At 44.6% G+C, this 13,593-nt stretch overlaps 1 protein-coding gene across 1 annotated transcript; it reads left to right on the top strand.

Annotated features, from left to right (window-relative positions):
- The first annotated feature begins 6,083 nt into the window (after positions 1 to 6,083).
- Positions 6,084 to 13,026, top strand: YWHAH (tyrosine 3-monooxygenase/tryptophan 5-monooxygenase activation protein eta). Its single transcript, XM_083873960.1, has 2 exons — positions 6,084 to 6,225; positions 11,610 to 13,026. The coding sequence occupies exons 1-2, from the start codon at positions 6,139 to 6,141 to the stop codon at positions 12,264 to 12,266; spliced, it is 744 nt and encodes a 247-aa protein (XP_083730086.1). The 5' UTR covers positions 6,084 to 6,138; the 3' UTR covers positions 12,267 to 13,026.
- The last annotated feature ends 567 nt before the right edge of the window (positions 13,027 to 13,593 follow it).

Here is a 13,593-nt window from a genome sequence, read left to right as displayed (position 1 = left end):
TAAATTTATGTTACACAATTCCAAGTTTGATATGTAAAATCAAGCAAATAAAAGTATTTCCCTATAAGAGATGTAAAATCAAGTGGTTGAAGTGCAGTGTATTTTGGCCCACTGCTGCCCCATGTCACCTGGATATTGAACATGCACAAAGCACTTTTGAGGAGCTCATTGCAGCTGGACAGGAATTTGTGAGTGGTGTCTAGAGCTGATCTCACAGGACTTGGCCATGCTGGTTACAGGGGCTGAGCAGGATTTGGGGGTGGGCTGCTGCTTCCACATCCATGAGCCAGAACTGACAGAGTACCTGGCCATGCAGTAGAGGAAGAGAACAAGTGAATCTGCTGAATGCCAGCAGTGCTTTTGACCCTCTCTGCCTGTGCTGCTGGAGTTAGTCTTCTGAGGAGAACCCAGTGGAGTTTCTCCCATTGTATTCACATTAGGGTAGCAATTTGTTCAATTTGTGTCTTACCTTGTTCTGGTTTCCTCAATGTGATTCTCATCCCCATCGTGTTCTGCTTTCCCTGTCCCACCATCTGCAGCAGGCTCTGGGTGTGTTTGTTGTTCCTCCTTGGAGCTGTACTTGGAAGCACGCTGAGCACGTGGCTGACCTGCCCCGAGCTGAATGTGCTGTACCTGCTGTTGTCATTCCTCCTCCACATGGCATGGCCTAGCAAAGGAAGGAGCTTGCCCTAGATAGAAAAAACCCCAAAGTTATTTTTATCCTAAAATGCATATAAGGGCCCAAAGTACAGTGCCTGCATGTGTTGATTGGTCACAGAAAGGGGATTGGAATCCAGGAGCACTTTCAGAAGTTCTGTTACTTGACTCTCCCTGAGGTGAGAGGGACACTTTCCCAACAGGCAGCATCCATGTTTTCCAGCACTGCTGCTGGAGGTGGCTTTTCTCTTGGCAGTTCAGCAGAGAGCCCTGAGCCTGGCAGGGTCAGAGGCTGAGGGTGGTTCTGCCCTGGAAGTGTGCTGTGGAAATGGCTGTGTAGAGGTCCTGCGCAGCAGCTGCCATGAAAACTTCCCTGAACTAAACCATGTCACTGCTACAGGGGATGGAGGATGTGAGCAGCAGCTTTTCCTGCTCACAGTCCCTTTGGCAGTTCCGCTCACTGTCACAATCACTGGTGCCTCCAACACCAACTCAGGACCAATGCTGGGAGACACAGCTCCAAGGCAGGGTTTTCAGGCAGTGTCTCGTTCTGGAGGCCTGGCTCACCTTTCCTGGGGCCTCGTTTTTAGAGGAAACGAGCACTTCACACAGTGACTCGAGTAGAGCACCCCGAAGAAGAGGCCACTTTTGAAAATGTCGGCAAAGGCATTTTGTTTTATCTCTGCACTTCATTAGTCTTATCCCCAAAGTCTTTCATGTTGTGTTCTACAGTGAAAGGTCATTGTTTCAGATCAATCATTTTCAGTGGGATTTAATCCAGTTCTAAGTCAAACTAATCCACTTTGGTAAAGGTTGAAGGGCAGTAAAAATTCATTTGTTAAGACAGATCTGGTCTTATTTTTTAAATGTGGCTGTTGATGCTGAGTCCTTAATTGTGTATGCTCAGCATGAGGTGTTTTTCAAGAGGTTCCAGAAATTGTAGGATTGAGTTATGTCATATTCATATGGTTTTTTTTCTTCCAATATTTTCTTAACACAAGTTGTTTTTCTCCTTTTACCTGTAGAGCCTCTTTTCAAAATGGTGCTGTGGTGGCAGCTGCTGCTAAGCAGCTTGTTCGTGTTTTCCTGTTGAAGCTTGTCAATCCTGGTAACTCGCCCCTCATTACTTAAAGAGTAAAACTGCATTCTTCTGTCTGGGCAGGACTAGCAAACACCGTAGTCTGAAGTAGCTCATGAGGAGTTAAAGCTGCTTTCAATTAGCTACTGTGTTCTCGCCACTTAAAGGAACCCCCACAACTGAGCATGCTTGACAACCCCCTGTGCATATCCCTGAATCATTCTGGCAAGAAAAAACTGCCATCATCTTTTATTCAGACATAGTGCTGTTTCCTCACTGGACTCTGAAATGAGCAGGTGCTGGAAGATAGCACATTTTGCCAGAGAGTTCTGAGGGTTTATCAGCTTGTGTCTGCACAGGATTTTGAACATGTAAAAGGCTACTGTGTGTGAATGCTGAATGGTATGAAATACACTGCAGTGATCCCAAACAGGCTGTGGGGTACAGATCTGTCCTTTCCCACAAGGGCAAAAGAGCTTTGCAGGTTTTGTACAAATCAGTGCCCTTCTGTTTTAAAGCTCTTCCCGTGTAGGTTAATAGATACACAGTGTGCCTCACCACAATGCATGGCATGAACCCTGTTGCTGCTGCTGAGCAGCACTGAGGCAGTGTCATCTTTCTTCATTCTAGGATTTACCCTTGAGTTATGAGGGAGGTTCTGTGAGAGTGATTCAAGATTAATATGAAATTGAAATATGACAAAGAGTGGAATATTTTCACACACTGTGACAGCCTAGAGGCTTGTTAAACTGTGGTGTATGGTTTGGCTAGAAATATGTCACTGAAATTACAGTCCCTTGTGGTTTGGGAGAGAATCATCACACCACAGCTACACCCACTGCTATCTCATGCTCTGATCTTGTCGTTGGTTACACCACCTATCCTCCTGATGCACACTTATCTCACTTTACTGGGGGAATGTGCTGCTAGAATTCTAACAGTAAGAATGACAGATAGTCCTAAGCCTCTGGAAGAATCTGTCCTTACAGCATTATCTGAGCATCATGCCCCAGGTAGGGGCCAGTCACAAGTATATCCAAGATCAGATATTAACAAACTCAATCTCTCTTTCTCTTCCACAGTTGTCTCTGCTGTGATGTGGAAGCTGGTTAACCTCCCCCACCAGTGGGTGGTTTTTCTTCTCTCTGTTTTTTAGTATCTTGTCCCCAAGACTTCCATCATTTAGCAGTTCCCTAAATAAAACATTTCCTTGCTGCAGAAAGGAGAGGGAAGATCATTTTCTCCAGGGTTCAGGAAGATGGTAATGGCAGGGACTTTGTAGCAGCACTGCTGTAGTTCCATGAGTCTGGGAAAGAGTGTCACAAAATGTGTGTGCTCCTTCAGTGCTTCCAGGACAACAAAAGGGGAGGTTTTCCACCGTGGGGAGAGCCTGGGAATGGCACATGGTGGTTTCCTTGTGCTGTTGCCTCTTCACCAGTGTCCCTGCAGCTAAACATCAGCCCCGGGGAGACACCCTGAGACTGCTGTGGTGTCCCCAGTGCTCCTGTGAGTGAGCACTGAACTGGGATGACATTTCAGCAGGCAGCTATTTATGGAACATGGGTGCCGTCCAATAATCAGATATGCCTGTGGAGCAGAGCCACTGCCTTAGGTCATAGTGCAATTTTCACTGCCATAAATTTCTCCATCTACAAATTCTTGCTGGGTGTGGTCACTGTGAACAATTCTCAGTCCTGCCTCATGAGAGCAGTATTCCTGAGCTTTGCTGGGAATCACGGAGTGATGCCTCACATCTGAGCCCAGCAGGAGAACCACAGTCAGGCACTGTTTGCACCCCATTCAGCGCTCTAATAAAAGGCCTGCTGATTTTTCCATTCCCTTTCCATTTTTGTTTTAAGACATTGTGACTCATAAATACTGTAGTAGATTATAAAACTCATGGCATGATCTCTAATTTCTGATTGTTTGTACTTCTGTGGATCTGTGGATCCACTGTTGAGGATGAAGATCCCAAGCACTAGGCACTGTATGCACAGGAGAATATAGGTACTATCCCCCAGACCTTGGATGTGAAATGCAATCTCTTCCCTCTCTTTAGGTTACAGTCAGACTGTGGAAATGCTGCACACAACGTTGCCTTATTTTAGCACTTTTTCTTGCCACTGTTGAATTTAGATGTGTATCTGGTTTTAGAGCAGTGAGGTTACACACGACCTCGTGGATTCAAGGTTATGAATTTTTGAGATGCTTTAGACTGAGAAATAGCTGTTTTACAGAAGCTTCAATTAAGGAAACCAAAGCATTTAATGAGAGTGTTTTGTGCATGTATAGATATATCCACATATATTTGGCAGATTAATGCAGATTGGTTCAGTGGGTGAATAACTCGTTTTAAAAATACTTTGTAATCTGTTTCCCTGGGGAGTCTGAAGCTGCTGTACAAGACTAGAAAGCTTCTGGTAAACCCTACATATTTTCAGAGCTGTTGGAATGCTTTGCAAAATGACTAATCTCTACTGAGAAATTATTACAACTGCAAAGGTTCCCAAATGAAGTGTACTGGGCAAGGAGGATTGGCACATCTCTCTCTACCCTTGCGTAAGGGTCAGATACATTAAAATCTGTATTTTTTTCATGGAATCATATATTTTCAAAATCACATCCTTGCTGTCTGCACCTAAATGTTTATTCTAAAGTAAAATCAATACAAGTTTTAAAATAACTGATAATAAATTGAACTGATACTTGGGATCCACTCTGTTAAGGTTTTAGATGTCACTGCCTTCTCTTAGGAACAGTGAAAACAAAATCCCAGTCAGAAAAAGCCCCATTCGGCTTGCTGGGATGTGTTCACAGTGGTGTATGTGCTTAACACTGCTGCAGAGGGCTGTTTCCAGAATGTTCTGGCAGTTTATAACTTGCCAGGTGTAATTTTTATCTTTCATGCCTTATTCCACATAACTATAGTTTATTATTTGTCATATTGATTTATATCCTTTAACAAGACAGCAATATTCATCTAATCCGTTTTAAAACTGCAGCATTTATTTTAAATGGCATCAGGTTTTAATGCACAAAAGCCAGCAGCATCAGAGTTAAGGCTAAAAACTTTTGTCTGACACAAGGGATTGGATTTGAAGTAGTGTGAGAGTCCCGAGGGCAGTGGGAGAGCACCGGGAGGACTGAGAGCAGCCTTGACCCTGCTCCCAGGGTGTGCCAGAGGACTTTCTTTCCTTGTCTTTGGGGGTGAGGACACTTGTGAGCTTGAATTGCCACAGGTGCTCTGGTCAGCGGCTCTGGTGCTGAATTGTCTGCTGCTGAGCAAACCTTCCCCTCAGCTGTACAGCAGCTCCCCGTACCTTCAGCGGTGCAGGGATGTTTAAATGATGGCCAGGGTTGAACAAAAAAAAGTTAATCTATGATTTATTTTAAGAGATGAGTAACGTAGCTCCCAGCGTTTGTGTGGACACTCGCAGCAGTTGGTTGTTTGTGCAAAGTTCTTACCGTGAGATGATTTTTGTGTAAGAATGGTAGTCTGTCAATTTGTGAAAGAGGAGCTTGACTATTACACATTCAAGTATGTAGTAAAATTGAATTTATCTGCATCTCTTAGGCAAGGTAGTAGAATTGGTCGGTGGTACCACCTCCACAAGTCGGGCTGTTTCAAGGCAGCCGGGATGCGAGCTACACTTATTTCCCCGACAGAAGCACAACTGTGCCACCTCTGCAAGACAACGCCGGGGGCTGCGGCCGCACAAAGCAGCCACGGCGCCGGGCAGGGTCGCGCACGTGAACGCGGAGCGCGGTCACCCCGAGCGCGGTCACCCCGAGCGCGGTCAGACAGCCGTGGCCCGCCGGTGTCTCTGCCGAGGCCGGGCCGGGCGGGCTAGGTGGCGGCGGTGTCGGTGTCGGTGTCCGAGCCCCGCCGTGGCCCGTCCGGCCCGGAGCGGTCCCGCAGTGCCCGCGCCCCCCGCCCACCTCCACCTTTGCAGCAGGAAAATGCAGCACTCGCAGCGCGCACGCGCGGCCCGCGGCCGGCGCCCCGCGATGGCTATTTATAGCAAGTGACGTCACCTAGAAATACAGCGCGGGGGAGCGGCGCCCCCTCCCCTCCCCTGCAGCACCGCGGCTCCGCCCCCTCGTTGCCTTCCCGGCGCGCAGGCGCGGGCGGCGGCAGCAGCGCGAGGCTCCGAGCCGCACACGCCGCGGTCGGTCCGGGAGCGCGGCCGGCGGGCGAGGGAGCGGGGCCAGCGCGGCACGGCACAGCCCGGCACGGCACTGCCCGGCACCGCACAGCCCGGCACCGCGCAGCACAGCGGGCGGCTCCGCTGACGGTTCCTGCTCCCGCCACCCGTGCGCGGCCAGCCGCACATCCCCGCCCGCCTTCCGCTCTCTCCGAGGGGCGCGCAGAGCCCAGCCCGGCAGCCACCACGGAAGCGGCCATGGGGGACCGAGAGCAGCTGCTGCAGAGAGCCCGCCTGGCCGAGCAGGCGGAGAGATACGATGACATGGCCTCGGCCATGAAGTCGGTGAGTGGGGCCGGCGGCGTGGCGGCCGTGAGGGGCACTCGGGGAGGAGCAGTGTGCAGGGGAGTAGTGGCGGGGGAGGGAGGGAAAGGAAGTGCGGGCTGGCCCGAGGCGGGGTCGGGCCCGGGGAGGATGCGAGCCGCCGGGTCCCACCCGTGGCGGTGAAGAAAGGAGGGCGGGAGCAGGAGGCAGACCGTCCCGCCGGGACACCCCGCCGCCGTGCGGGGCGGTGCCCGGTACTACCTGCCGTCGGCAGATGTGAGACAAAGAGTAGCCGGTCCAAACCGGACCTAGCGCTCCTTTTCAAAACCTGTTTCCTTCCCCGCTCCGTTCCCCGTCGGGGCTGTCCCGCAGCCCTCCCGCTCCCCGGCTGTCCCTGCCCCGGGGGTGTGGCTGTCCCCATGCCCTCCTCTCCGTCTCCCCACTGCGCCAATCGGGCTCGCGGTGCGGCCATTTGAACGCCGCCCGCCTCTCCCCGCGGCGGGAGCGCTCTGCCTTCCTTCCCTGCCGCACACGGGGCCCGTCCTCGCCCACCTCCCTTCGCCCCGGGGCCGGGCTGGGTTTCACCTTGGGGCGCATCTCCCCCTCTGGGCACCCGCCAGCGTTTGGGGGCGCTGGTCCTGTGGGATGGGCACTGCGGCGGGGGCTGCCTGGGGACACAGCAGGAGGAGCCCCTTCCTCTTCCAGACGTTTCTTTTGCCTCGCTCACTGACACTGGTGACTCAGAGATAGGAGCTGCATCCAGGTGTGAAAGCTACCCCCCGTTCCAGGAGCATTTCCCGAGCTTTAACCTTGCCTTTTTGCCTCTTCTTTGTAGGGTAACAGTTTCTCAGTGCATTCCGTACCCTGTTGAATATTGTGAAATATATTTAAACAATGTTACGTTTGCAACTCTGCTCCTTTCAGAACCAAGCAATGAAAATTATTTGTACTGATCTACCTGTACTGATACATAATAAAATTGTAGAATGATCAAACCTATTATGTCTAGTCCCTTTTTTGAAGACAAAGTATTCACGCGATCCAAATGCTATGGGTAATGTTAATGCCATTGGATGCTTAGCAGTGTCTTTCCATATCAGATTACAATTGGTTTGTTCTTGCTGATCTGTGCTCTGTGAACACCAAAGGCCCCAAGAGGAACTGTTGCTCTTGAGTGCTGCTGTTTGAAGGCACGAGATGATTTTAATTTGAGAAAGAGCAGCTTCAAATGGAGTCCACATTTTTTGTTGTAAGAATGTCACCTCCCTTAAACGAGGGCAGTAAAAAACCACTAATTTTGCTGCTCTTGTTCACTCTTGCTATTGTGTTGTAATAAATAATTATGACCCATCCAGTTCTAAACCAGTGATACTTCTGACTGTCTCAATACCAGAGCCACAAGACATTAAAACAAGGTGTATTTATAATTCTGTCTCTAGAGTTCCTGATACATAGGATGTAATACTAACAGCTCTTCTTTCAGTTGGTCATTTAAAACGATGAAATAGAGAACCCACTAAAATGTACTGCTCAAGAAGACAATTTCTAGCTGTCACTCGTAGAAAGCTTTATATTTCTCCAATAACTGCAGACCTGCAGTGTGTGTATGGTCTGTGGGCACATGTTTTAGGAAGTGTGTAAATAAAATACTTGCAACTAGTGTGTATGTCTAGTTGTCTTCAAACTGTACTAATTACTATGCAAATTTTTATTTATCTGGAGCCGTGGGATTCTCCTCTGTAATGCCACTTCTGCTCGCAAATAAGTTGTGTGATCATGAGCTTCAGTAATTTGGAGCTTGATAACACTTTCTAAGTGAGTGGAGTCTTGAAACTTATAGATCCTTTTAAAATACAAAAAGCAATCTGAATTTAAAAGCAACAGTTCCCTTATTTTGAGCTGTTCATACGTTGTTGCATATCTGTAATGCAGCATCTGTTGATTACTTGTCTTTCACAGGTGTTTACTCCAACAGGGCAATTTCCAGAATGCTCTTCAGGTTTGAGGTTGGTTTTGTAGGTCTGAGCATAATCTTCTGTGAAATGTTCTGAGGGCTGTCTGTCCTCATAGCTCACACTTCTGTTCCAGTGATTGCAAATAACAGACATAATTAAGAGAGCTTTTATTTATCCATATAGGTTCATATTGAAGTAATCTGGCAATCCAAAGAATTTAGACTCCCTCCAGAGGAAGGAAATCAGTATTTTAACTCAGAAATCTGTTCTCCAAGATGTCTTGATTTAAAAAGTTTTTGTTTTTTTTTTTTTTTTTTTTTTTTTTTTAAATACCTGAACGTAACACATCTGATACATTTTAAAGGTGCTATATGAAAGTAGTGTGCTTTCAGTGTAAACTGAAATCTGAACAATTAATTTCAGTTTTAGATATTACTACACTTAACAATACAGAATATAGCCAGCAGCAATGTGGTTACTTCAGAAACATAAAGTAACAAAAATAACAAATACTTGTTTTAGTGGAAGTGTATTTGCCTGATTTTTGACCACTGGAGAAAAAAAAGTGTGATAAGGCTGCCTTTTCATAATGTCAGCATAAATCTGGAGAAACATTTATTTTTTATTCCCATCAATTCCTTCTACAAAGAAAAAAGCCAGACCAAGTAGCAATTGTAGCTTAAATAAGGAATTTACTGCTCAATATAAATTTTTGTTGTTGTAAACCTATTTCGATGGAAGAATTCCAGTATTTTGCTTGTAATGTATAAACAGGAGAGGAAAATGAAATAGTTGCTGTTACAAATTAAGGGGTTTATAAACTAAACCCCTTAATTTGTAACTATTAAAGTTATTTTAATAGAAAATACAATCATATATAAATGGCATTCCCATTTCATTAAATGCTCCAGGATTATTCCAGCAATTTAAAACAAAGCTTACACGGTAGGTACAGAATTGTTTCTCAGCACACTGCAGAAAGATGCTTTGGGTGTAAGTGTGAAAGGTTCCCAGTTGATGCAACAAATGCCTCAGCCTCCTGAGATTACAGCATTGGGTACCCATTGGTCTAGAGAATTCCAGAAATCATGAAAAATTAAAGCTGCATAAGCTCTTCATTTTTGGGCCAGTATTAATTCTAATAAGTAGTGGTTAGGGCCTCTTGATTTATGTTGCTTTTCCAATATACCTACATAATGGTAAAAAATAATTTACTTTTTAAAATTGGTAACGTGGATGATGTGAGATACAGAATTTTAAAATTAGTCATGTGACAAATACTACACAGTGAAATAAATTTAAGTCTTGAACTAAAGTTTTTGAAATAAAATAGCTTGAGGCTCTAGTTTGTTTATCTAGACTTTATCTATGTATATAAATGGACTTAAAAAATTTGGGATGTTCTGTGTATTTAGTACCTATCCCTGAGTGTCTGGTTTGGGGTTAATGAAGTGTGTTTGTGTAGGAGAGGGGAATGAGTTGTCCTTAGTGTAAGCAGTGCCCTCCCCTGCTGGGAGATGATTTCCTCATGGCCTTCTCTGGGGTAAATGTAACTATAGAAATTCCAGTTCTTGCTATAGAGCTCTGAAACCACATGATACAAGAAATTGATCTGGTTTAAATTCATTAGTCTGGTTTCTATTTGTTCCAAAATTATGGAGTGCATAACTTTGTATCAGGCAAGTTTTAATAATTTAACCTGACTGTACTGCCTCAGGTATAGTCCTTTTTGCAGCAGCTGGCTCAGAACTGGCTCTGACTGACAAAACCAGTATAATCACAGGCCACTGACCCGGATCAGGCCATGGATCTGCTCTCCATTGTGGGACATTCACTTTGGGGTGTTTTCCACGTGAAAGGAGCTCAGCTTGGTGTATGGCCTGTGTGGGATCACACACAGAAGTAATTTCTGAGCTGGTGGAATACTGCCACATTAATCAACACGTGGAGTAAGGAATTCCAGGGTTATAGTCAGGATTCCTTCTGTATGCTCCCATTTTGGTCACTAAACAACTGTTAATATCTTTACTCGGGAAGATTTAGGTGGGCTGTGGTGGAGATTGTTGAGGAAAATACTGACTGGGAGCTGTGAGGAAGAGTCTGAAGATGTCATTAAAGTTGACTCCTGTGCATGTCATCCTCTGTAGGTTGCCTCTAATTCTATTAGGACAAGCAGAGCAGTGTCTTTTGGGACTTCAGGTTCCTGAACTGTGGAAAAGTAATTTTGAAGATAAAAACTAATTGACTTAATATATTTTAAGAACAAAACCTAAATTTGAAAGTAAACTCTCTTATTGTAAGAGTTATAATTAATGATGTAAAGTAATTTTTTTTTGGTCTGGAAACAAGCACATTTCTTAGAAGGTTCACTGCCTACACCAACAGTCTCAGAATAATGTAAATACTTGTGATTTGATTGTTTGTAGTATGTAAGTATTTGGTTGTGAACACTCTGGTGTCTTTCAAGCAGTGTAAATGTGCACATTTTTAAAAAGAAGTAGTTAAAGATTTTAACAGTGTCTGAGCAAGGATAAGTTTATTTTCACACCAAAGTACATATCCTTAGAATTCTAGTGACTACTTTTAAAGCAATATGCTCAAGGCAGAGGAGTTACATTTTTCATCCTAATTCCTTTGAGTATAATTTCATGTGTATAAACTTTAAAAAGTAGAACAATTTCAAGTGACCATGAGTCTGATAGCCTAAATTAAAACATCAAGTGAAATAGGCCTAAATGTCCAGTATTAGAAGTATTATCCTTCTATCTCAGCTTTTTGAAGTAGCAGTTCAAAGTTGATCATGCCTTCATTCCTGATCTGGTGTCCTATTTGTGTGCAGTTTCCTTCACATCCTATCCCTGGAATTTCTCTGCAGCCAGTTGGCAGAAATGAGGGTAACTTTTGTATTGTGTCAGAAGGATACCATGAAACAGTAATTCCACATTGGTGCTGTGCAGAGCTCAATCACTGCAGTGCTTCCTTCTCTGCTGTCGAATGAAGCAAGCAGGAGGGGACAGAATGTGAGAATTGCACCAGCCTCCAGTGTCAATGCTGTGCTCCAGATTCACAATCTGGTGTTCTAGGTACATTTAAATTCATCACTAAGTGTGTGGTCTGTATAATTATAGCAGACTTCCTAAAAAACCTGAGCCTTCCTCTGATTGTTTCTCCATTACACAAGCCTGCCTCACTTCTATTCAGTGAATGTTCTTTGCAATGGCTTCTAAATACCCCTTCTATTTCATCAGAACTATGTGGATTTCTCTTTTAAGTCCTTACTGCAGAACAGTTTTAAACTTTCAGTGGTACAAAATTACTCCTGTCTGGAAGGAATTTTGAGTTCTAGAAGAAATTTTGAATCTTGCACTTCCTGATGAAAGTATTGAAGGAAGTTTTCACACTCTTCTCTAAGGCAAACCCTTTAAATTTGCTCTTTGTCTGTATTTTCAGGTAACTGAGCTGAATGAGCCCCTCTCAAATGAGGACAGGAACCTGCTGTCTGTGGCCTACAAGAACGTAGTGGGAGCCAGACGGTCCTCCTGGCGCGTCATCAGCAGCATAGAGCAGAAGACTATGGCAGATGGGAATGAGAAGAAGCTGGAGAAGGTTAAAGCCTATAGGGAGAAGATAGAAAAGGAGCTTGAGACAGTCTGCAATGATGTTTTGGCTCTCCTAGATAAATACTTGATCAAGAACTGCAATGACTTCCAGTACGAGAGCAAGGTCTTTTACCTGAAAATGAAGGGGGATTACTACCGCTATCTGGCAGAAGTTGCTGCTGGAGAGAAGAAGAACAGTGTCGTGGAAGCCTCAGAAGCTGCCTATAAAGAGGCTTTTGAAATCAGCAAAGAGCACATGCAGCCCACTCACCCCATTAGGCTCGGGCTGGCACTCAATTTCTCAGTGTTCTACTATGAAATCCAGAATGCCCCAGAGCAGGCCTGCCTTTTAGCCAAACAAGCCTTTGATGATGCCATAGCAGAGCTGGACACACTAAATGAGGATTCCTACAAGGACTCCACTCTCATCATGCAGTTACTTCGAGATAACCTCACTCTGTGGACGAGTGATCAGCAGGATGAAGAAGCTGGAGAGGGCAATAATTAATGAGCTTTCCTCTGATCCCTCTTTCATCCACTTGTCCATCCCCATCATCACCAATATTTCCTTGCCACAGTCACACTAAATATCTAGTGCTAAGCATATCTGTATTGTACAGCTGTTCAGATCTGCTGTCCACTTTATCAAGAAGCAGTTTCAGATGAGTCTTCATGGGCATTGATGGATTGATTGGTTTATTGGCCCTATTTATCTTAGTTGCACTTGAGCAGTGCAGAAGGAGGCATCTTTAGTTTGCCTGTTGATTGGAAAATATGGGAAAGAATAATGGAAGGTGATTGAGGATGACTAGATTCCAGTTAAATTTTTTCCGTTTGAAATGAGCTGACAGTTCTGTTAAGCAGTACATTTTGTGCATGCAAAGTAAATTAGCCACCCCAAATTTTTTTCAGTCACTGAAAACAGTTAAGCTGATGTGAAATGACAACTCTGTTCATCAGTTTACAATAAACTGTTTGAAATGTGAGGTTTCAGTAGAAATTTGGTTTTTTTGCCTCTAACTTATGTGCACAGTTTCTTTAAATGCAGTGCATCTACCTAAGAGTTTTGATACTTGTAACCTTTTGCAGTTGTTTTGAAGAATCATGAATTTATTTTTTGTAAACTCTTTGGCTGTTTAGTTGTCCGTGTATTCTGACAACTCTATGTCAATATTTGCCCATGTTAAGATGGATGACTGGGAAGCCAGACTTCTAAATTAAATGTTTTGGAATTAAGTGAATAAAATAAAATGCTGCTTCAGGGATGTTATCTCTACATGAGCTGTCCTGTCTTTTGTTTGGAGAGGAGATAAAGTTATTTGGCACATCACTGATGGGTTAAAACATATTTAATCAAAAGTTTAATGAGAAGTTGACATGTGCTAAACAACACAAAAACACAACATAGTGTGCTGAAAGAAGAAAAACCTGAAGCCACAAACCCCAAAAGCACCCACAGTGGGGGTCACCTCTGTTAAAGTGGAGCTTCCCAAGGTGGTATATTTAGTTGTTTGCTCAGAGCAACAGTTGCTGAACAGTTGCAAAGCACATAACTCACCGTATCAATGCAGAGACGTGTGTTTGCCTCTGTCCACTGTAACTTCTCAGCTCTTTCTCTGAAGTGCAGATCACCAAATCAGCTTTACATGTGAATATCCCAGTAGCTGTTTCATATTTACCCGCTTCAGACAGAAGCAATGCTTGTTGCTAAAGACTGCCTTTCTCTGTTTAGCTCACTTAAGTCTAGTCCACAAAGTTAACACTGTTTTTGTTTTCTCCCAACAGTTAGTGCACGTTTATTGGTGCCGTACACAGTTCTGTCATGGTATGTCCCA

This window comes from Zosterops lateralis (assembly GCF_965231275.1).
Source record: "Zosterops lateralis genome assembly, chromosome: 17".
In the NCBI taxonomy this organism is placed as follows: Eukaryota; Metazoa; Chordata; class Aves; order Passeriformes; family Zosteropidae; genus Zosterops; species Zosterops lateralis.
The sequence above is the reverse complement of the archived record's forward strand: the minus strand, read 5'-3'. Positions and strand labels throughout refer to the sequence as shown.